The sequence below is a fragment of the Neophocaena asiaeorientalis genome, unplaced genomic scaffold (genome assembly GCF_003031525.2).
Source record: "Neophocaena asiaeorientalis asiaeorientalis breed wild unplaced genomic scaffold, Neophocaena_asiaeorientalis_V1.1 scaffold607, whole genome shotgun sequence".
NCBI lineage: Eukaryota > Metazoa > Chordata > Mammalia > Artiodactyla > Phocoenidae > Neophocaena > Neophocaena asiaeorientalis.
Window position 1 is genome coordinate 1,657,986 of NW_020173405.1, and position 24,420 is coordinate 1,682,405.

The window sequence follows — 24,420 nt, forward strand, 5'->3', positions numbered from 1 at the left end:
TGTCTGCCCAAGTGACATCCACGCAAAGACTTACTTTCGCAAATGCACAGGGGGGTCACCTCCGGGCCCCTGCTCCTGCCATGCTCTCTGCCTGCCTGCAGCGGCCCTTCAGGCTCCTTCTTTGTCACAAGTCACCTGTCTGCAGAGCCCCTCCGCCTCTCCAGCTGTGCTGAGGACTGGCCACACTTGCTGCCTTTCCCTCTTGGAGGACAGGGGCCCAGGAGTTGGGCCCAATGCCCAGCCAGACCAGTCTTATGGAGCGACCATGGGAAGCAGCTGGGTCGAGAGAGAGGCCTAGAGCCATTCCAAGAGGTCTCCACCCCATCCAGGGCCCTTCCAGCCCCCAGCCCAGGGCACTTGCTGCTGCCGCCCAGGCGGGCTGGCCCGGAAGCATAGAGCAGGTTTTGTCGCCACCTATTGCCCGGTTTGCTCAGCAGAAGTCAGCCAGGGCCTCAGGCCTTGTCTTGAGGGAAAAGAGCCCAAAACCCTCTTTAGAAGACAGCAACCGGCCTGGGGGCTGAGTGGGGAGAGGTCCCTGAGCACCTCACAGAAAGGCCCCCCCCTCCACGCTAGAAGCGCTCCAGCTCGGCCCTAACTGGGTGACCCGGGCCGAGACCTTCCACCCTAGGCTGCAGCCACGGCTCTTAAGTGAGATGGGAAGTTGTCGGTGAGGGTCCAGGAGGGGACAGCAAGGCTCGCAGAGGCGGGTTGAGCACCGCGGCTGGGTGGGGACGACCAAGCCCTCTGGGAGCCGGAGGCCTTTCCAAGCCAAGCCCGCTGCCGGCTGTGAGGCAGGAGAGGCAGTGATTTACATTCCGGCTCTAATGGGGAGAGCCCGGAGGCCCTGGGGCAGTGTCTTACTCTCTCTAGGCCAGCTTGTTCCTTCCCTGGTAAGTGCAGGGCCACTGCTCACCTCCCAGGATTGTGGCAAGAACGAGCTGCAGCGATGCTGTGAGGGCCCCGGGCTGCCCCTCAGGTGGCAGCTGTCATCACCCAGCACCACACTGTCCAAGACACCACGGGGAGGCTGGCTTTATAACACCTCAAACACACACGTTTTGCAAGACCCGAGGTGCACAAAAGTGCAGGAGGACTGGCTGGCTCCCAGGTTTCCAATTAACTGTCTTGAAACAGCTTCCCAGAGAAGGGAGCAGATTTCAAGGGAACCCCAACCCAAATGCACAAGCGTTTCACCCTTAGGTCAATCAAAAAGAACTGCTCTGGCTCCAGCAAAACAAACCCAACTCCACTCACTGATCCAGCTGGTCTCAACGAATGGCTGTCCCTCTACCCTACCTACTGACTTTATAAGTTTAATTGAATTCACACAATTTACACTGGATCTTGCAAGGACAAGGAAGTCTTTTATTTGCTTACAACAAAAACATCTGTAACATAATTCTCTCTCCTCAAAACTGAGAGCCCTACAAAAATACACAAAGCCATCTCTATTTGTATTTACCCAGAGACATGAGCAGCGGGAACGGGGTTGGGACTGGAGAAAAACCAAGGACTTATTCTATTTGAAAAAACAAGAAACTGCCTTTAAAAAATAGCATTTTTCTACTTGTCAGTAGCTACCCTTTCCCCTCCTCTGTATGAAAACGTGAAACAGAAAACAGCACCTGTGAAAACACCTCGGCAGCAGTGTCAGAGATGAGGCAGTGGCCTCGGGCTGCAGAATCCCAGCCCCTCTTCCAAGCAGGTCACTGCCACACAGTCTGCTCTGAGGAGTTCCTTCCAGAAAGCTCCCTCGCCACCCCCCATAACGATGGAGAACTGGGCAGCCTCTCTTCTCTTGCTTGTAGTTAGCTGAGGAATCTAGAAATCAAACACAGCAGTTAGAAACACAACGGGACTCAGACGTCCCAGAGGGGCGCCAAAGCCAGTCCCGGGTCTGCGGTCAGGGACAGACAGCCATCGCTGCAAGGCCCCTAGGGGGTGGGTCCGGGGAAATGGTGACCAATTAATACGGTGGCTTTGAAACTTCAAATCAAGAACACAGTCTCAGAAAACCAGACTAGAAGGGACCCTGAGACCATCCAGTTCAAGTTCATTGTTCAGATGAGGCCCCAGAATAGATGACTAATTCCTGAAGGCAGGCAGAGCTTTTTCATTCATCAGACTTTCTCAACTGTTCCACAAGGACTAATACTTCCTCCACCATTCAAAGACACGAAAAGCACCCCCGAAGAGCCAGAAGTACAGCAGCTGCTTTCAGTGGGACACACAAAACCCGTGACACACACCAGACAGCGCGAAGCACTCGGGATGTGACCAGAAGAAGAAGCCTGGACGGGCCTCGCCAGGCAGTTCCACAGGACGACTGGCTTCACCACACAGACAGGTAATGTGGGCGCTGACGGAAGAGACACAGTGTGGTACTTTTCCAGAGCCAAGAGACCCAAATGGACTCTTTCCGGCTCTGTGATCCTGGACAAGTAATACCTCCTGTTCCTTACCTATAAGATGTGCCTGATAGTGTGTACTTCACCGGGCTGTCACAAGCCCAGTGTGACACGGTCTGAGGGCAGGAACACAGTGAAAGCTAGTATGACAGCCCATCGATGGCTCTGTGGTGCTGGCTCTGCAGGCGCTGCCCGCCCCCCCCTCCCCAGAGCCCAACGCCGGCCCCAGAGCCACGAAAAACGCCGGTTGGTACACAGGGGTGGGTGCTGGCTGATGCGCCATCCCAGCCTGGTGCCCTGGTGCCCTGGTGTGAGCAGCTGTCTGGGCCATGTTGTGTGTGTCCAGGAGGTGGGGGTCAGAGTAAGAACACATCCCGCACTCCCATCTTGCTGAACAGCAGTTTCTGAGTCGGGGGAGAGACCTGCCCTGAGACATTCCTCCCAACCCAACCCCTGGGCAGAAGCGGGCGGGCTCAGTGCTACCTCAAGATGGCCATCTTGCTTCTCATTTAAATCTACCATGAAGGGTGCTTTTCTGTGCCCCTAGCCTTCTTGGCTGGCCTTTGTAACAAATTACAGAAAACCATGGCACCAGGGAAATGCAACGGACAAACCTCAAAGTCGCCACCTCCTGGGACTCTCTTTAGTGGGATAAAGAGATGAATAAACCAAAGCACATAACTGCTGTGAAGAAAAATCGGCAGGCTATTGGGGTGCAGAATGATGCAGGCTGTTGTTTAACGTAAAGTAACCGCAGAGATCTCTGAGCGGGGGGTCATTTAAGTAGACAGAGCTCTGAACAGTCAGAAGGGCTTTCCAGGTTGGAGGAACGTCGATGCAAAGGCCCAGAGTCAAGAACACGACTGGAGTGTGTGAGAGGCACCAGGAAGCCAGTGTGGCCAGGGTGGAGTGAACGCAGGGAAGAACGATGGGAAGGGGCCCCGTCACACGGGCCAGAGAGGCATTAAAAGGTGAGTCACTGGAGCTTCTGAACAGAGAAATGACTTTGAAAAAAGATGATTCTGGCTGCTCAATGGAAGACACTGCGGGGCTTAAGGACCATGGCAGGAAGAGCAGCCCCTTGGCCTGGGCCAGTGCTTACACTGCCCTGCCCGACAGGCCGAGGTGAGGTCGTGACGTGGTGCCCGTTTCCTAGTCCAGGCACTCGAAAGCTGGCCGCTTCACTCTTCATTTTGCAGCGCCTCACTCCCCACTCATTTCCCATTTATTCCTCTGCAAACCCACACTGCCAACAAGTCCAACTATTGTAAGACCAGCACACTGGAGACGGCCACTGTGGGCTCCAGCTGACAGTCCACTCACATGCTCGCCTAGAAGGAGGGCCACCCCAGCCGCTGAGGTGGAGGCATCTGCTGTGCTGTCAGCATCCAGGAGAGGAGGGGATGGGGCAGAGCCAGAGCAGCTAGATGGGGCCCCGGCCACACCGGATGCAGGAGGGCAGACACAGCAGACGCACTTTCCTGTCCAACCCCACGCAAAGTCATGGAGAAACGATGGGGTCTTGTGATGATCTGTGATGCGATCACACTGAGAAATGTCCAGCCTTGGGGCCAAAACCAACCTGACATGCCCTCTGATCACCTGGCACTGCTGTCCAGCTTGAGTTCCAACAGCAGTTGTAGTGCTCAGGCCCAGAGCCTACTGATGAGCCAAGACAGAGCTCCAGCCACGGAATCAGTGAGGAGAGAGGGAGGCCCGCGGGACCGCTGACTAATTCCACTACTATATGCCAGCTTCGTTATAGAAACATACAGACTCATTCTGGCATTAACGTGAAGAATGAATTTACCCTAGGTAGGTTTAAACTCTTCGATCAAGGTATTACAAATGGTATTTTAAGTCAATAAGCAGAAGGTTTGGGTACAACTGTTTAGACATTTGATGAAAAATAAAGTTAGAGGGACTTCCCTGGCAGTCCAGTGGTTAAGACTTCGCCTTCCAATGCAGGGGGTGTGGGTTCGATCCCTGGTTGGGGAGCTAAGATCCCACATGCCTCGGGGCCAAAAAGCCAAAACATAAAACGGAAGCAATATTGTAACAAATTCAATAAAGGCTTTAAAAATGGAAAAACAAATAAAGTTGGATCCCTACTTCAAATTAAGGATGCAAATAAACTGCTGATATCATAAAGATTTAAACATAATAAGTAAAACTATTAGACGGAAACAAGACATTACTTCTAAGTTAAGTAGTGGAAATGCAAATAAATGAGATGCTGAGCTTTACTAGTAATCAACGAAACACATTAAAACATCAAAAAGGTATAATGAGGCCCTTCCCACAGGTATCCTCACTTCCTGAAATCCTTTCAACAGAAACAGAAGTACCAATATCCTAAGGACTCGCTCTGGGAAGAGCTTGTTGCCTCTGCCCGCCCAGCTGGGAGCCCCAGGCTATCAACACGGTCTTGCTCAGGTTCCCTCTGCCCCTCCTCCTGGAGCTCTTGGGCTCTCCTTTTGCTTTTTTCTCCAAGTCCTCGGTCCCCCCAGACTCCTCCCTCTTGAGCATCAAGCAGCCTGAGGAAAGCAGAGAACTCCTGTTAACCTGTGAAGAACAAATTTAGTTTCCTTTTGCCTCAAATTCTCCTACTGAGTTTAAAAGTCTTTCATTACAGAATGTCCTATGAATGCATTTGCTTAGGGAAGGAACATGCTCTTTTGTGTTAGAGGAACTCTGCTGTTCTCCCAAAGCAACCAATTAAAATTGCACAATATTTCTGGACTCCCCTGGTGGCGCAGTGGTTAAGAATCCGCCTGCCAACGCAGGGAACATGGGTTCGATCCCTGGTCCTGGAAGATCCCACATGCTGCGGAGCAACTAAGCCCGTGCACCGCAACTACTGAAGCCCACTCACTCTAGGGCCTGCGTGCCGCAACTACTGAGCCTGCGTGCTGCAACAACTGAAGTCCACATGCCCAGAGCCTGTGCTTCACAATAAGAGAAGCCGCCGCAATGAGAAGCCCGCTCACCACAACGAAGAGTAGCCCCCGCTCGCCGCAACTAGAGAAAGCCCGTGCACAGCAACGAAGACCTGATGCAGCCAAAAAAAAAAAAAAGCACAGTATTTCTATCCCTGCCGCGAAGATTCAATATTATAAACCATAATAAGAAGTCAAAGGGTAAAAAAAGCTTATCTTTGTGACAGGAAGGCATTTGATAACAATCTTTCCTGACAGAAGCCTTTAGTATAAAAACATTTCCTTAACATGGTAAAAAGAAGAATATATCTCAACCGAAAGTCCGCGTCATGCTGACCAGTGTAGCAGCAACAGGTCACCCACTATGGTCACGAAAGATGCGATGCTGAGCCGTCACCACCATCTAACACTGTTCTGGAAGCACTCAGCCCACATGGTGAGATGGGCTCTGAATAAAATAAGAGAAGGTGAGAAGGAGAAAACAAAGTTACCATTACTTGTATATGGTGATCATATGCCTAGAGTATCCAGGGAAGCAACTGACATTTTAATAACTATCAAAAAACTGAAAGGGCTTCCCTGGTGGCGCAGTGGTTGAGAGTCCGCCTGCCGATGCAGGGGACACGGGTTCGTGCCCCGGTCTGGGAAGAAGAAGGGTGTTTGGTTACAGAGAAACCGGCAATTTATAGAAAGGACATGTGACTGTAAACATGTGAAAAGATGCCTGATCAGGGACATGCCAATTCTGATAACAAGATCCCATTTTGGATGCGCCAAACTGGCAAAGATTAAGACACCTAACAAAACAAATGATGGCAAAGCTATGGAATGGAATCTCAGACACTACCAAAGGGCATGTAAAGTGGTATAAACACCTGAGAGGTCCATTTAGTGATTCCTAGTTCAGCTGAAGATATACATGCTACCACCCGGTGACACGACATTTAAATAAACACCATAGAAAACTCAGGTGTGGGGATAACTACGTCATCTCCTGTCTATCTATCCATCCATCCATCTGTCAATCACTGTTAAGAATATGATGATTCCTTCCTAGGATGGAATGCTACTGGGTCTTTTTATTTTTTTTAATGAGGTAGTTCTTTGTGCGCTAACCTAGAAAACATCCAAATTGCATTATGGTACAAGATATATAATTCTATTTGTGGGGAAGATTACATTGACACCCACAACCTTTTTTTTTTTTTTTTTTTTTTCGGACTGTGCCACCAGGGAAGCCCGACACCCACAATCTTGAATATTCATAAAAACCTTTAGGGAGGGACACATATGAAACATCAGTGGTTGCCTCTAGGGAGTAGGTTTGGGGACTGGGAGGTTTTATTCTCCACTCTTTGGGTTAAAACTATAAGCAGGTAGCATTTTTATAATTTAAATTAAAATATGACTAACAGTTCTGGGGTGGGGGGTGGTAGAGGAAACAGAACAGCAGAATGCTGATAACTCAGACTGTCATGCTATTCTTTCTAAACCTGCATAGGTTTGAAAATGTCCATAATAAAGAGTTTAATAATCATCAGTGAAAAACAAAACTCAATCTAGTCTGTGCCCCATGAAATGACTGTAGAAATAAACCCTGTATTCAATATTCACTCAGCACAGACATGTGCCCGGGAATGCAGATGGGCAGGGAGAGCCTCCAAGATCAGACACTGGGATTTTATGAGGTTCAGTCAGCTGAATTTTCAAACTGAAACCGATAAAAAGAACACTTTAGCAGAAATGAAAAGGCATCAAAACAGAAAAGTTCAAATTTCATTTCGAAAATCCAATACCCATTGCACACTGAGGTGCAGAAGGTGGAGAGAAAAGCCATCGTGTGCCCAGGGCTCAAGGAGAGCTCAGCCAGGAGACCCTGAAAACAAAGGAAGTCAGACTCAGGCACAGAACACAGACAAAGGTCCAGCAGGGCAGACTCCAGCCGAATACATTAATACCAAACAAGCCGCTTCTGAAGAGAGTACAGCCCAGGCCTGGGGAAAAGGCACAGTCACTGTGAAACAGAAACTCAGGCAATGAGATGATAGGTGTCCACAACAGTTGCACAAAATAATGGGCAGTAATCAAAGAAGAGTGTGAAAATGTAACAGAGAAGATGGAGAAGTGATGTAATCCTGGAACCAGGAGCCGGAGGCTGCAGAGCCTGGGATGTTTATGTTTGAAACCCGAGGACAAAGAGCCAAGGATCAGGGCAGGGTAAGCGGAGTTCCCACGGTGTCCGCACCAGCCCTGCCCATCCGCAGCCCTGGCCTAGAGCCCTTCCCTCCAGGCCTGCAACAGTGAACCAGAGTGAGCGAGCAGACATGAACAGCATCTGTGAGAAACCTCTAGAATAGTCGGTCTTCACCTTTTATGGGTCATACAGCCTTTTGAAAAACCTGGTGAGAGGACTTCCCTGGTGGCGCAGTGGTTAAGAATCCGCCTGCCAACGCAAGGGACACGGGTTCAATCCCTGGTCCGGGAAGATCCCACGTGCCGTGGAGCGACTAAGCCCGTGCGCTGCAACTACTGAGCCTGCGCTCTAGAGCCCGCAAGCTGCAACTACTGAGCCCATGTGCCACAACTACTGAAGCCCATGCGCTCTAGAGCCCATGCTCCGCAACAAGAGAAGCCACCGCAGTGAGAAGCCCGCGCACCACAACGAAGAGTAGCCCCCGCTCACCGCAACTAGAGAAAACCCACGCACAGCAAGGAAGACCCAACGCAGCCAAAAAAAAAAAAAAAAAAGCAAACAAAACAAAGAAAGAAACTGGTGAGAGCTATGGATCCCACTTCAAATCCCAGAAAATGCACAAATGCTGCACATTAAGGTGAAGACCCCTAGACCCTCCCTGAGGCCATTTAACTAGTTCTCTTTCTCAAAATGCGTTACTTAATCGCAATAACCTAGTCTGGGTATCTCAAACATCCAACTGGGGGAAAAGAATTTTACAAGGAGCCCGAGCCCACTCACACACTCTGTGATGTGATGTGCTGGCCACCTCACCAGCTGGCTGTGTCCTCTGGCTTGTCTGGTTCTCCATCCTGCCCTTCCTCCTCCCGCCACCGTGCCCGGCAACCATTCAAAGCCAGCCCTCGCTGCTGCGCCCACCTTCTTCTGCCTGTCCCCGCCTTGGCCCTGGCCTCTGGAGGCCCGCTCCACACCGACTCTCCCTGCTGCAGTCCCCTCAGCCTCCCTGGTGCCCTCCCCGCCCCCAGCCGGCTACGCCTCTCTACTTCTCACCACTGGCGTGAGGCCGGCGTCACTGTGTATCCCCTCCCTGCTGGCAACACACATCAGGCTCTCTGAGTGGTCCCACGAAGCCCACACTTCTTAGCTTTAAACTGAACCAGGGAGCACCCCCAGGCCTCTGCCCTGACTTGCGGGTGGCCTAGGACTCACAGCACACTTCCTCTGATGACAACTGTCAGAGTTCACAGCCATCAGGCGCCACAGTGCCATGGTGAAGACAACAGAAGACAAGATCAGAGGGGTCAGAAGTGCCACCCAACTGCCACCCTTGTTTCAAAACATGTTATTCAACATGTTTCTAATTCCCATCCACCTGCTCTCTTGTCTGGTTCAGACTCCCAGCTAAACCTCCCACTCGTCCTCCTGGCTCCCAGCCTCTCTTCTCGGCTCCATGCTGGTGCTCCCAGGGTCCATCCTCAGCCCACGGCCTCCCCCTCTCTACGCCTCCTCCTGGGTGACTTCCTCACATTCCTGGACTTCAGCGCCCTGCATATACTCGTGGCTGCCACGTGCTCTCCAGCCAGACCTCCTCTCTGACCCCCACACTCACAGTCAACTTCCTGCCGGCTACCTCCACCTGGACGTCCTACAGGCACCTCAGGTTCCTCAAGCCACAAAAACAATACCTGCCCAAAGCCTCCTTCAGTTGCTAATGCCTCCAGGGACCCAGCTATCGGAGCTGGAAATCCGGAGATCATTCTTGGTTCTTTCCCTCATCCCAACACCAAACCATGTGATTCTGCCACCTAAAAGAGTCTCTCCCTCTGCACCCTGCTCCCCACGTCCGCATTCAGGCCCTCATCTGCTGGCTGAGAGGTTGGCTGTGACTGTCTCCTGGTTCTGGTCCTTTCCCCTTATACCATTATTCCCCCAGCCACCAGTGGGATGACCACAAGAGAGGAAATGTTCCAAGGAAGGCTGTTATGATTATCTTATTTGGGACAGAAGGGACCAAGTGGAGAACATTTAGGATGTATGGTTCTGAGAGATCTGTAGTTCCCAGTATGTGGTGATACATAAGAGGGTATGATAGACAGAATAATGGCCACCCCCCAAAGGTGTCTACCTCTTAATTCACAAAACCTGTGACTATGTCACCATATGTGGCAAAAGGGAATTTGTGATTAAATTAAAGATCTTGAGATGGGAGAGTATCCTGGATCATTTGGGTGGGCCCGATGCATTCAGAAGGATTCTGAGGGACACGGGAAGGTCAGAGTCAGAGAAGAAAACATGACTACAGAAGCAGAGGGGAGGGAGGGACTGAGAGAGAGAGAGATGCTGACCATGGCAGGAGGGTATGGTAGTTCGCAGATGCTATGCTACCGGCTTTGAAGATGGAGGAAGGGACCACTAGCCAAGGGGTGCAAGCAGCCTCTCCAGGCCATTTGTTACAGCTGCGGTAGGAAACTAGCACAGAGGAATTTTCTTACACTCACGGCTATCACATGCAGCTCACCAAAAATCATCATCATCATCATCATTATCACCAAGCCCTGTGATGTCGGGATGCCAAAAAGAATTAAAGAGCCAAGGCCTGCATCTGTCTCTCACAGCCTTTTCTGTTCAGACTGTGACAGTGACCACGGTGTGGATGATGCAGACCACATCCCTGTGGACACACCCTTGTCCTCTGTGCTACAGATGATCTGTGCTCATTCCCTTTGTCTAACAGATCTGAAAACCCTTCTCTGGGTTCTTGAGACTCTGAGGCTCATCCCCGTTCATCTCGGCTTCAGCCTGGGTCTGGGACTGCTCTGGCCGGGCCCTCAAAGGGCAGTGAGGAGAACCAAACTAAGACTCCCCATCCTCTGCCTCAAGTGTCTCAAGGCACTAAGAGGCTTACTACACGTTAATTCCTCATTGCTCAGGCTCACTTCTTTCACTATTTGCCTGTACCCTTATTTACCTAAATCAGGGTCTGGCTTACATAGGCCTGGAGACAAGGCTTATTCATAATTAGGTAATTATGAATCCAAGAAATTAAAAACAACTGAGCCAACATCTGACATGAGAAAGAGGTACAGAGTGACCTTAAAGATCTAATCGCTTCATCCTACAGGTGACAAGACTGAAGCCCAGAGGGGTTAAGTGACTTGGCTGATGTCACAGAAAGCAAGCTAAGACTGAGAATCCAAAGTTCCCATTTTTCAGCCCCATAAGGAAAGGTAATGGCACTTCAGTAATCACTGATTTGAAGATTAGAGAAAGGAACCTAGTTATCGCCTGACATGTAGCCCTCATGGATACCTCACCTACTAAGAGCACAGAAGTAAATCTCAGTAGGCAGCAGGTTTGGGGCCTGTTAACGGCTGCCAAGAGAGGCTGCAGAGGTGAACGGGCCAAAGAAGCTCTACCAGCGGAAACGCTTCCCAGGAAGGGGTAAAATGAAGAGGTGCCAACCTAAGTGGAGTTATTTATAGTCACACAACAAAGGGATGACTTCAATGACACCCCTGAGCTGGGAGAAAAGGCATTTCACAGATTTCCTAAAGATCAAGAGACTGTGTCTAACAGTTTGCCTGGAAAACAGCACGGCCCTCATCTGAGAACAAGAGGATGCCTGCCTGGCCCTGTTACTCTTGAGAAAATACATCTCCATTTGGAGGAGAAAAAAAAGTGGAGATGCAGGGAAGTCCGTCAGAATTAATATATAAAATCATAAAAATACACTTAAGCAAGTTATTATTTGTTCAGGATTCAGATGAGTCTAACTGGAGGCATGAAATATCTTTATAGACTCAACAGCAGGTTTGAGAGTTTCTCCTTAATCCCTTTGGGAAGAATGGGATCAAACAGATTCTCCGTCTGGATCTGGTCACATACCGTGAGGGATGATGCTCTGCTCCTAGGGTTTCCGGGCAACTGACTGGTACGGGCCGGACACAGGAAGGCTATTTTGGAACAAGGGAACCCCTGACCCCAGAGGACCCCTCGAGCCTCGGCACTGAGCTCTGTGGGGCTTGCTGCTCCAGGGCTCACTCCGGCCAACATTTTGAACCAGGACTAAACGAATCCCAGAATCTCATCAACTACAGGAATGGACTCTCCACAGCTCAGCCTTTATTTCTACCTGAGCCTCCTGGGGGCTGCTTTGACTTCCCAGAAAACACTTTTTATGAAGTCCGTTAGGATACTCTTTCCCTGAGGCTGGCCAAGCAACGCGCGGCTCAATCCTTAAGCTTAATTCTATAGCCCAAAGGCTTCAGCTTCTCTTAAGTATGGAAAAGCAGAGAAGAGGGAGGAAATTCCTAAACAGCTAAGAAAGGAATAAAAAATCCCTGAGCAACCAGTGATGATGCTCCAGCTAAGAAAGAAGCTGAATATATTCAAAGCCTCAGATATCACCTGGGGTTTACATTTCAATTCAAATGAAAATGGTCACAGTCGTTTACACACACGCAAACAGGGAAAGGGTCTAATTCTCTGAGCTTTATTCCTTCCCCAATCTGTAAAACGGAGATGATTTCTCCCTCAAAAAAGTGTTGGGAAGATTAAATGGGCTTATGAACGTTACGGAGCACTGTGGACACGGAATGATGCTCAGACTCCAGGAAGAACTGTTAGGAAACCCGTTACCCCTGAGCTCTCCTGCCCACTCATTACAGACCTCCGCTACTCCCACAGGTCAAGTGTAAGACCGCACAGAAAACAGCGATCCATGTAAATATACAAGTACTCAGAACAACTAGAAGAAAATATGTGACGTTTAGTGAACAACCTTCGCATGAAAAAGGGTTCTTGTGCAACAACGAAGAGAAGACCTAAGAGTGATCAAAGGATATCAATAGGAAATTGGCATAAAGAATATCACGGGGCCAATAAATATGCAAGAAGATGCTCAACTTCACTAGGAATTGAGAATATACACATTAAAATAATACAGAACTTGTACCCCGTATTTTAGGGGGGGAAATCCACCCAAGGAAAATCTGGGAAGCTAGTATAGGAGTTGGTGCCCAATGCAAAGCCCCTCCCTGTGGTATTTAAGGACCTTCAAGCATTTCAGTCAGCTCCCATCTGTTCAGCCTTAAGAAGGATGAGTCGAAAAGCCCTGCCCAGGTGACAGAGCTCCTGGTCAGCTTTCCTTACTGTTTCATTCTTATATGTGAATAAGCAACCAAGAAACACCAGCCATTTGTGGAAAAGAGAAAAGTCAAAGCAGATGAACAGAAAAATAAGCAGTTCAGAGAATAAAAGAAAATGGGCAAGAGCGGTCCTTATCTTTGCGAGAGACACAGGGAAATCCTTTTGGATGAAATGATACGATAACTGGGACTCCACACCCTCCAAACCAGGCCAGAGCCCTGCTTCGAGATTTTCAAACTGGAGCTATAGTTGGTTCAGGAAGAGGAGGAAGGTGTGGGTAAGGAATACCCCTCTCCAATAGAAAGGCTGTGTAAATGGATGCCTGGGCATTCCTTAGGGCAGGAGAGAATGAAGCAAAGATGAGACTGATTCCCTGGGGCCCACAGTCTCTACCTGCCCGACTACTGACTGTTCACCATCTCCTTGGATCCTGCGAGCTACCCCAGGATCCCCTCAGTAAACCTCTTTTTTAGTGGACACTAGTTAAAAATGGGTTTCTGTTACTGGCAATAACATGAGTCCTGACAGCCAATACAAGAGTCAGCCTGGAAGGTATGGTTTCAAAGAGGCTGGGCTAGCATTTCAGCTATTTCATATTTGATCCAACTAACATTTACTGAGCGTCAATCACATGCTAGGCATGGTTCCAGATGCTGCAAAATACAAAGGTGAAAAGGACATAGAAGTCTATTGATCTTAAAAAACTGCGTCTATCACCAGAGGCTTAGAGAATATAATTGAGGGAACTCTTGTTCTACCAGAAGTATCTAACATCTTTGAAGACAAGATGGAGACATGTCAGTAGCATCTAACATCTTGGAAGACAAGTACACATTTTAAATGATCCTAGTTAGTTAAAACTAGTTGGCAACATAATCTAAAAACCTAGACATTTTAAGTGACTAACTAGGCACAAGTACAACAGAAAAAAAGGGGAGCAGCAAGACCAACGACACAAAAGCCAAAACGTGTTACAACCTCAATGGCGGTGGGAGTCTGACGATCGTGGCCATTGCTGGTGATAAGACAAACTCGAGACTTAGGGATACCGCCGAAACCATCTAAGAATCAGCGGCTCCAAAACGTCTGCCAGATGCAGAAAGCTGGGAAGCAAGGACAACAGAGAGGACACTTGTTTCCCTGCTGGGTTTTCCAAAGTCTGTTTCTAGGACAGACCTGGGAAGAATCAGATCTTCATTAAGTGGCAGAACATGGCAGCTCACAGCTTAAGACGTCTGGCAGAAAGCCACTGGGCGCCCACTTCTGGCGGACACCGACAGTCGCCAAACGAGAGAAGTCCTCGGGCTCACGTCTCAGCTCAGGAGACCTGCTAATATGCCTATGTCCCCGCAAGACCTGAAGGCCAAGGTCACAGGGTCACGGTCAGTGGTGACGGCGATGTTACGTCTGATACCGACTGGCTGTTTCTGACGGTGCAGAGACAAGAGTGTACAGATCACTTGCAAAAGCCCTGAGATGAATGGGCCTTTTCACTGCCTTCTTCTCTCAAGCCTCCTTTGTAGGGAGATGGAGGAGGCAACAAAGGAGAGATTTATCATCACGAGCCCGTCCAGCAGCTGTTTTCTTGTTGTCCCTTGTTTAACTTCTCTCAAGAGAGCAGAGCTATCTACCCAGCTAAGCAGGTGTTTAAGGCAGGTGATTTTGTTTCCATTAGTTTTCTGAAGTAACAGTAAACCAGACAAGAGGGTTATGTCATGTAGTCCTGGGGAAACCGCAACCCCGAGCAGCTAAACCCTGGGTGCAGCAGCACGGGGCGTGCCCACCCCCTGCTGCTCTGAAAACCTTCCGTCTCTAGTTCTCGGAATACTTGGAACTTAGCAGTCACCAACCATTCCCACCCTCGACATGTGGATCGTCTTTAACAATGTGTTAGATGGAAGGTGAGGTTGGAGGCTTTCAGGTTTTGGGGAGAAACCAGATTAAGAAAAGCATTATCTTCAACACCCAGATAAACCATTGCATTAATAACCATACTCACAGCTTCACGTTCCACGCCACTGTGAGGGAGGTGAACACATACCATGAAACGTTTCCGTTTTCAATTTTAGGCTTAAGGCTTCCCAAACCTATGACTCTAACCTCCAGCCCTGGAGGGACCTCCCTCACTTCTGGGATCTTCTTTGAGAAGGCCCACAGCACGTGCCCTCCCCCTGCACCACAGCGGCCCATCAGCTCCGGGAAGGAGGGTTTCTCTCCTCACTGTAGGCAGCATTAGTCACTGGGGGCCGAGGAGAAGAGCCCACCTCCTCACACAGGCGGCCCCCGGCTTGCGACGATCTGACTCACGACTTCTCCGCCTTATGATGGTGCAAAAGCGATACACGTTCGGCGGAAATGGTACTTGAAATTCTGGATTTTGATCTTTTCCCGGCCTAGCAGCATGCGGTCCCAGTGGCTCTCTCGATGCCGGGCAGCAAGCCAGAGCTCCTGATCGGCCCCGCAACCACGAGGGTAAACAACCGACACGCTGACAGCCGTTCTGAGCCCAGACAACCACTCTGGTTCAACTTTCACTACAGTGTTCAGTAAACTGCACGAGACAGTCGACACTCTATCATATAATAAAACCAGGCTTTCTTTGGGCTGATTTGGCCCAACTGTAGGCTAACGTCAGTGTTCTGAGCACGGTTAAGACCCGGGAGGCTAAGTTAGGGTGTTCTGGGAGGTTAGATGTATTAAATGCATTTTTGACTTACGATATTTTCACCTTACAATGGGTTTATTGGGACATAACCCCACCGTTACAGGGAAGACCTGTACTAGACAAAATCCTGAAGCTTTTCATGCATCAGCCCTTTCCTTACCTTTAGTTTTCTCCTACTGTAGAGCCATGTTCACCAGGAGCAAACATTCGGTGACACATTTCTTTCTCTTTACCCAGGTAATCCCTGTAATAGCTGTCGGGAGAAATACACAGTAGTTAGAGAAGGGCTGTCTCTGTGGGAGGTGACACCTGGTGGCTGGAATTCTCCACTCAGGTCCAGAAACACCAAAACTTCAGCAGGCCTTAAATCGAATCAGGAGTGAGTGGAAGCAATGCTGGGGGGTGGGGGGTGGGGGGATAGGGAGAGGGGAGGCTCCCGAGGGCTGTTCAGGAAGTCCTTGGACAAAAAGCGCACCGTCTGCAAAGACGGCGGCCTCGAAGGCCGGGAGCCGCTGTCAGTGAGGCTGCCCAGCAGAGTCCTGCCAAGCAACACCTCACACTCAGAGACCTCAGACTTACCTTGAGATTTTCCTGCTAAAGGATGGTCAGACTCCAAAATTTCTACACCTAACCTGACAGGATGTTTATAAATACCAGAAAGGAAATTGCTAGAAAGTGTTAAAGGCCTGAAATGCAAACAATCGGATCCAAATAAGAGGTACACACACCTCAGACCTTGTTTAATGGCAAGAAAGCTTTAACTAGCAATCTGGATTAAACATTTAAAAATGTTAACAGGGCTTCCCTGGTGGCGCAGTGGTTGAGAGTCCGCCTGCCGATGCAGGGGACACCGGTTCGTGCCCCTGTCTGGGAAAATCCCACATGCTGCGGAGCGGCTGGGCCCGTGAGCCATGGCCGCTGAGCCTGCGCGTCCGGAGCCTGTGCTCCACAACGGGAGAGGCCACAACAGTGAGAGGCCCGCATACAGCAAAAAAAAAAAAATGTAACAGGAGTAGAAAAATCTCACCAATACAGAGGAACCAAAGAGCACCAAACAAACCAACCAACCAACCCAGTGGTTATAATATGAAGTGATGGAATTATCGGTGATTAACTATGTTGAAATTTTCAAAGTTTTCTACAATGAACATGTAGCTTCTACAATCAGAAAAAGTTAGATTACTTCAAGGTTGGTATCCATATCACCTGAGTAACAGGAGCGTCACCCTAGGGTATGACTAGACTCGAAAGAGCCATTTCACATCAAACCAGGACCTGCAGTCAGTTGAGAACAGCAGTCCTCAGCTGGTGGCGAGTAGGGAAGAATATCTGAAGAACACTGCCCTTTCTGCAAGTCACACTGGCCGCCTCTTTAAGGTGCTTACTTCTGGGGCAGGACAGGGAGGCAGGCGATGGTCCAGGCATGTGTGGTTTGGAGGTCTGTCCTACAGCCGCCCTCCCTTCTGCCCCCCAACGGCCTGGGAGCTGTGGGTCAGAGTGCCGAGCACTTCACAAAGCCAGCTCTAGGGGGCGCTGCCTCCCAGCACAAGCCTGGCAACATCAAACAGGCCTACACCCGAGCGGGCAGGCCAGAGTGGCAGCCACACCACACGTTCCTTCCTCTGTTTGCACTCCTGCAAACACAGGTCTCACCTGGACAGTTTCTTCAGCTCGTTATTGATGTCGTGATTGAAGGGCTGTTCCTTCTGGGCTCGGACTAGAAAATCCCGGGCCTTCTGATACTCAGTCATGAGGAGGCAGGCCTGTCAAAAGGACAAAATTTTAAAAGCACGCTTTAGGAAAGACAGCACTTCTGCAGTGCCCAAGCTGAACACCACTGCTGCCTTTCTTCGGGCATTCATTCCCAAGTCCCTGCCCTCCAACTCACCTGTCCACATCGGAAGAGGGCCTTGGTGTTCTTTTGGTCGATGACTAGAGCCTGCTCTCCATAGCGCAGGGCCATGGTGGGTCGCTCCAGCTTCAGGTACGTATAGGACAGGTTAAGGAGAACAAGCAGCTTGGCGGTCTCCACCAGGAGCTGCTCTTCAGCGGGTGCTGATCGCCGGTGGAGAAGCAACAAGGCCTGTGGAGAAGGAAGACAGGAGGTCAAGAGAAGGTGGTCTTATATATAGCAAACCCTAAGGACACACACACACAATTAGTGCTAAAAAGTGAGCAGCAAAGTTGCAGGACACAAGATCAATATATGAGAGTTAGTTGTATTTCTTTACTCTTGCAATAAATAATCCAGAAACGAGATTAAGAAAACAACTCCATTTATAACAGCATCAAAAAGAATAAAATAAGTGGCAATAAATTTAAAGTGTAACACTTGTAGACTGAAAACTATAAAACATTGTTGAAAGAAATTAAAGAAGATCTAAATAAATGGAAAGACATCTCATGTTCACAGATCAGAAGACTTAATACTGTTAAAATGGCAAGAGTGCCCAAATTGTTCTACATTTTCAATGCAACCACTACCAAAATTTGCAAAAATGGACAAGCGGATCTGAAAATTCATATGGAAATTCAAGAGATCCTGAATAGCCAAAAAACATTAAAAAAAAGAAAGAACAAAGTTGTAAGACTCATACTCTCTAATTTCAAAACTTATTAATTACCAAGCCAGTGTGATACCCATAAGGACAGACATATAGATCAGTGGAAGAGAACCAACAATGCAGATTGAGAATCCAGAAACAAACCTATATACATCCAGAGTCAACTGATTTTCAACAGGGTGCCACACCATTCAACGGAGAAAGAGCAGTCTTTTCAACAAATGGTGCTATGATACACGGATGTCAACATGCAGAAGAATGAAGCTGGATTCCTACCTCAGACAGCATACAACAATTCACTCAAAATGGACCACAGACTTAAATCTAAGAGCTCAACTGTAAGACTCTTAGAGGAAAACACTGGTGTAAATCTTTGTGGTCTTAGATTAATAATGACACTGAAAGCACAAATATCTAAAGAATAAATAAACTGGACTTCATCAAAATTAAAAGCTCTTGTGCTTCAAAAGCCACTATCAAGAAAGTGAATGAAGAAAATGACTGAAGGCTGACTGGCGTTTAAGAAAAATTACTATAGGGACTTCCCTGGTGGTGCAGTGGTTAAGAGTGTGCCTGCCAATGCAGGGGACACTGGTTTGAGCCCTGGTCTGGGAAGATCCCACACGCCACGGAGCAGCTAAGCCCATATGCCACAACTACTGAGCCTGTGCTCTAGAGCCCACAAGCCACAACTACTGAAGCCTGTGTGCCTAGAGCCCACGCTCCGCAACGAGAAGCCACCGCAATAAGAAGCCTGCGCACCGCATCGGAGAGTAGCCCCTACTCGCTGCAACTAGAGAAAGCCTGCGTGCAGCAACGCAGACCCTATGCAGCCAAAAATAAATAAATAAAATAAATTAAAAAAGTGTATATATGTCAATCCCCATCTCCCAATTCATAAAAAAAAAGATATATGCACCTTACGTTCATTGCAGCATTATTTACAGTAGCCAAGATATGGAAGCAACCTAAGTGCCCCAAAGTAGATGAATGGATAAAGAAAATGTGGTATATATACACAATGGAACATTATTCAGCCGTAAAATAGAACGAAATCTTGCCATCTGCGACAACGCGGATGGACCTAGAAGGTATTATGCTTAGTAAATGAGTCAGAGAAAGACGTCTATTGGTATTTCCCTCCTCTTCTAGCAGAGCCTCCCTTTCATTCAAAGCAGCAATGTACTAGTTAAACCACACTTCCCAGCTTCTAATACATACACAGCTAAGGGCAAGTGGACATTCACCACGGGTCTGGCCAATGAGATACAAAGGGAAGCTGGGGTAGGAGGAATTCTGGAAAGCTCTTAATATAAATAAACACACCAGACTCTTCTCCCTTCCCTTCTTCCTGCCCAGATGAGCACGTGATGCTGCAGGTTGAACTACCATCTTGGGGGAAAAAAAACAACAACAAAAACACGCTTAAGGGCAGCTGAGCAGAGAGACCTATGGAACCTGAATCCCTGATGGCTTTGTGGAACTGCTATGCCAGGCTTTGACTGCCTCCTTTCTTTCTTTAAATTTTATTTATTTATTTATTTTTGGCTGCGTTGGGTCTTTGTTGCTGCACATGGGCTTTCTCTAGTTGCGGCGAGCGGGGGCTACTCTTCGTTGCGGTGTGCGGGCTTCTCATCGTGGTGGCTTCTCTGGTTGTGGAGCACGGGCTCTATGGTGTGCGGGATTCAGTAGTTGCAGCACACGGGCTCAGTAGTTGTGGCGCACGGGCTCTAGAGCGCAGGCTCAGTAGTTGTGGCACACGGGCTTTGTTGCTCCGCAGCATGTGGGATCTTCCCAGACCAGGGCTTGAACCCGGGTCCCCTGCATTGGCAGGCGGATTCTTAACCACTGCGCCACCAGGGAAGCCCTGACTGCCTCCCTTCTTATGTGAGAAATATTACGTCTCTAGTTTATTTGAAAAACTGTTTTTCAGGATTCTGTGGTTCACAGCTGAATGCAAATCCTGAATGTTTGGTGTCACTATGCAAGTGAGACAACAATCAGAACGCCCCCGAACTCTATCCTGTTTGCCTCTAGAACTTAGGGTGCAACGTTTGGCGCACAGAAAGCGTTTATAATATTTGCTGAATGCATCGCAAGGCCAACAGTGAATTCCTGTCAGCAAAACCTCCACAGGAAGCCAAATCACAATCAGAAGCTTGGTGAGAATGGAGTCACAATTAAATGAATCTCCACTGTCAGAGAGACGTGAAATGAGGATGGCAAATGGGGTGGAGAAGTCAGTAGGTCGAGAACCCTGAACTAGAAAGAGAATTTTAAAAACTTTTTTATTGAGAAACACACACAGTTAAGTACAAAAGTAAGCATCCAGCTCAGTGGATTTTCACAGTCTGAACACACCCACGCAATCACATCCAGATCCATAACCAGACACCACCGGCTCCCCCACACCCTGTGTCCCCTCTCCTAGCCTCCAGCCCTCTGGCATGCGGATTTTTAAGCAAGATGTCTCTTAACGGCTGTATGTGAGGAGTAGGGACAGAGACAAAAGTCTGTACCTTTTATTATTATTATTATTATTATTTTTTTTTTTTGCGGTACGCGGGCTTCTCTCTGTTGTGGCCTCTCCCGTTGCGGAGCACAGGCTCCGGACACACAGGCCCAGCGACCATGGCTCACGGGCCCAGCCGCTCCGCGGCATGTGGGATCTTCCCGGACCGGGGCACGAACCCACGTCCCCTGCATCGGCAGGCGGACTCTCAACCACTGCGCCACCAGGGAAGCCCTGTACCTTTTAAAGAAGGAAGCTTCCAGGGTCTAAACGTGTACCTTAAAGCAGTCTTACCCGTTTATATCTCACTTTGGCATCATAGAAACGATTCTGGCGGAAAAGGTAGTTGCCAAACTCCCGTTCAGTAGCTGCCACTTTTAGGACCTTCTGAAGTGGAAACTGATCCTGTTGCTCCTGAGGATCAAAGACAAGGACACCAGCAAGGAAACCGAACGCCACAGTGCCAGTGTCGTTACAGCTGTCAGTTCTGCTCCTTTAGGTTAGGAACCTCTGTTCATTGCCACGTGTGTGCCGAGCACGGGGCTAGGTGGCTCTGCAGAAGTCACCTCTGTGAATCCCAGCAGAAGCCACGGCAGGTCGGTGCCATTACTGCTCCTGTTCTACAGACTAGAGCCAAAATGAAGTCTACTAGTTTAGTCCTACCCAGAGATGCTCCCTAAAGAAGCAGTTTCTCATAGAATTAGAAACTGATGGAACTTTTCAAGCACAGAAGTCACGTATCAGGACAACCACTCATCCAGCAAGCATTTAACAGGTCTTGGTCCGCCCAGGGCCCTGCTGGTCTTTCTGGCCATGAGGCTCTACCCTTGGTACACATCAGAATCACCTGTAGAGCCTCTTTTTAAATAGATGTCCTAGCCCCATCCCCAAAGATTCTAAATCAGTACACGAGAGTTGGGACCCAGGTTATCTGCAAGAACCTCTGCTTTGTGGAAAGATGAGAAAAAGGTAATAACTCTCACTTGAGGTGGTGACAGTTTAGCTGGGGAGATGTCATATACAGATGTGAACCTGGGGTGGACATCTAAGGCCACATGTGTAGCCAGGGTGAGACACCGTAACAAGGAGTGCATGTGACTGCTGACGATCAAAAGCCTTGTCTCTACGGGATGAGTTAAGTGAAAGGCCACAAAGGAGAGGCAATTTTTAAGTTATGAAGACAGAGGCCATCTGTCCCAGTTTGCCTGGGATTGTCCCGGTTTACACCCAATGTCCTGGTATCCCATCTGGTTAATAGTACCTCTCACTCTCAAGGGTCCTGGGTTGGACAATAAATTATACGATCACCTTAGTTATGAGCTATCAGTGCTCGACTTGCTGGGAACCAAACAGCGTTGAGAAACAAACGTTCCTTGTCTTTCAGGGAGAATTGGCAAACAGTGACTGAAAGGTCAGTTCAGCCTGGTGGTCCATAACAAACCCTTGGCCTAGCACATGTACCCACACACAAGAGCCAGCAGAACTAAGACAGACGCATACTAACAAGTGGCGGGATACTCCCCCGCTCCCCACCGCCACACGGGAGGCTGGGGCGGAATCTGGGGCTGAGGGTCTTCAGCAGGGCAGGATAATTACCCAAAACACAAACCCATCCCAACTCTCGGTCAAGTGCTGACATCCGTGCTCCAGAACTTACGGCTGAGAGGACACAAAACTTGTCTGACTCAGCAGAATCCAGGAAGTCAAGCAGCTCGATCTCAAACAAGACGGTAGTGTTTGGGGGGATCAGGGGAGGACAGCCCAGCATTCCATAAGCGTACGTCGGTTTGAACAGAAACCTGGCCACCTCTCCTCTCCGCATGCTCAGAAGGCCCAGCTCCATGCCCCAAAGTGTGATATCTGGAAGAAGGGACGAAAAATACATGGCGGAAGCTTGCCCAGTATCCTGTCCCAGTGCTATCCATTTCCTCCCCCTTCACGTCCACATCTCTCCACAAGTATCCCAAGCCTTCTGCACTGTGGTCCCAACTCACTTCTCAGCCTTGTTTCCCCCCCCCGCCCCCAGACTCTAACTCCTCCAGGCTCTGCAGCATTCTGGCCTCTACGTCTCTGTTCACGCAGTTCCTTCTTCCTGCAATGTTGTTCTCCTCCCCCATGTCCCAGCTTCTACCTTGAATGAACGCTTATTCAAACTTCAGGGCTCATTTCAAATGCCCCCTCTACCATGAAGTCTTCCCAGCTGGAATTAACTGTGCCTTCATTAAGCACTCCCATAAAACACTGCTTACGCCTCCCAGGAGCTCCATGAGGTTAGTTGTCTGGAGTGTGTCAGTCTCCACCATACTGGCCCCAGCCTTTCTAATCATCCGAGTACATCCTCTCTGTTCACCCTGCCTTGTAAAAGAGTCATTCAATAGATCTGTACTTAGTAAACTAACAAAGAAGAATGCAGCACCCCATGTTTAAGTCAGGATGCAAAGGTTACCTCCCTTGCCAGGCAGGCCATCTCCCAAATACCTTGATCTCAGGGGGGAATGTGGAAGACAACGTTTAGCAAAACCCAGCCTCAGAAAAACCAACTTGAAGACTCAGTTTTCTGGACAGCTTTCCAGTCCTAGAGCGCTGCCCTGCATCAGTTCCCCAAGCTGCGGCGTCTTTTCCAGCTCCTTTTCTGAACTTACCCTCTCCAAGTTTCATGAGCCGAGGGGTTTTCCTAAAGCAATTGGAATCAAAAGGCTTGTCCATGTGCTCCAGATACCCAGAATATTTCACTAGGACAGAAAAAAGAGACAGTGGGAGGAAAACGGACCAAAGGCACTCACACCTCCACATCTCATCTCTTTGTCACACAAAAGCAATGTGAGCACCAGATGCCCTTAAACTGCCCCACGTCCCGAGCGATAGAAGAAACCTTTGCTTAACATCTGGATGCCGGCCCTTTGGCCCTGAGGTTGAAGAGCTGGGCTGGGGGGCCTCCCAGAGCCCCTTGTTCACTGTGGTCTCACACTAAGGGGTAGTGAGTTCCCTCGCTTATCCCTTAAAACCCGAGGAACTGCCAGCACTAGGGCATCGCCAGCCTCTCAAGGGCAGACGGCACCCAGGGCCGCATGACATACCGAGCACCGAAGCGTCTGGTGTCACCAACTCTCCAGAACCCTCTTGGATGACATCCTTCAGCACGCCCCGGTCCCCGGAAAGGTCCAGCATCCTTTGACTTAACCGCTGGTACCGAGACTTGTGGGGAATGAAACATAAGATCTCTGAGTCCTCAGCTGACAACCGACTCTGGCGGACCCGGCTCCTGACTCCCCAGCGCCCAGGCCCTCACCTGGCTGGAGGCGTCGTCCCTTTGCAGGACTCCCGGGCTCCGGGTGCTGCCCCCCATCTCCGCGCGGCCTTCCTCTCGATTCCGGTGTCCTCCCCTAGCGGAGACTCGGCCTCCCCTTTTTACCCTGCCGTCCGCACCCCACGGCGGCAATCCGTTCAGGGACCGCGAGGAGGCGCTCATTGCACCACTCCAACCGCAGCCAACCGCCTGCGGGCCCACGCCGGGGCTGGGGGCTGGGGGCTGGGGGGCAGGAGGCTGTCGCCCAGCGCACTGGGATTCTACCGGCAGGGCACGTGACAGGGCACGTGGTGGGGGCGCAAGGAGCTTGATCCCGCGTGAGTTGAGGGCTCGCAGGGCATGATGGGAAACGTAGTGAGGACCCACAGAGCGTGACGGGGCGCGTGGCGCATAACTGGGCACATTATGGGGGTGTGCAGAGCAAGATCAGGCATCCGGTGAGGACGCGAAGATCATGACGGGGGCCCGTGGCAGGGGCGTGTGGTGGCACGTGGGGAAGGCGCAAGGAATGGGACACGCAGGTGGTGAGGATCAGCAGTGGGGCACATGATGGCCAAGCTGTGGGCACATGGCCGGCAGAACACGCTGGTGGGGACAAGGCCCCAGAGACGGCGGGCTGCTGGAGGGGTCAGGCCTCACAGCCGTGGGTTATTTCTACCCTCCGTCCTTCTCCATCGCATTCA

General features: G+C 49.7%; 1 protein-coding gene across 3 annotated transcripts; it reads right to left on the reverse strand.

Annotated features, from left to right (window-relative positions):
• Positions 1-1,342: 1,342 nt before the first annotated feature.
• FKBP6 (FKBP prolyl isomerase family member 6 (inactive)) lies at positions 1,343-23,921 on the reverse strand. Of its 3 annotated transcripts, none has more exons than XM_024747218.1 (9): positions 23,720-23,921; positions 23,508-23,625; positions 23,073-23,162; positions 22,088-22,290; positions 20,725-20,844; positions 17,243-17,437; positions 17,008-17,117; positions 15,515-15,607; positions 1,343-1,821 (listed from the first exon to the last, which is right to left on the reverse strand). In XM_024747218.1, the coding sequence occupies exons 1-8, from the start codon at positions 23,897-23,899 to the stop codon at positions 15,517-15,519; spliced, it is 1,107 nt and encodes a 368-aa protein (XP_024602986.1). In that variant the 5' UTR covers positions 23,900-23,921; the 3' UTR covers positions 1,343-1,821; positions 15,515-15,516. The 3 variants fall into 3 exon arrangements, with proteins under 3 accessions (XP_024602986.1, XP_024602987.1, XP_024602988.1); XM_024747219.1 differs by having other exon boundaries at positions 1,345-1,821; positions 23,843-23,921; XM_024747220.1 differs by lacking the exons at positions 1,343-1,821; positions 23,073-23,162 and having other exon boundaries at positions 15,517-15,607; positions 23,720-23,776.
• Positions 23,922-24,420: the final 499 nt, after the last annotated feature.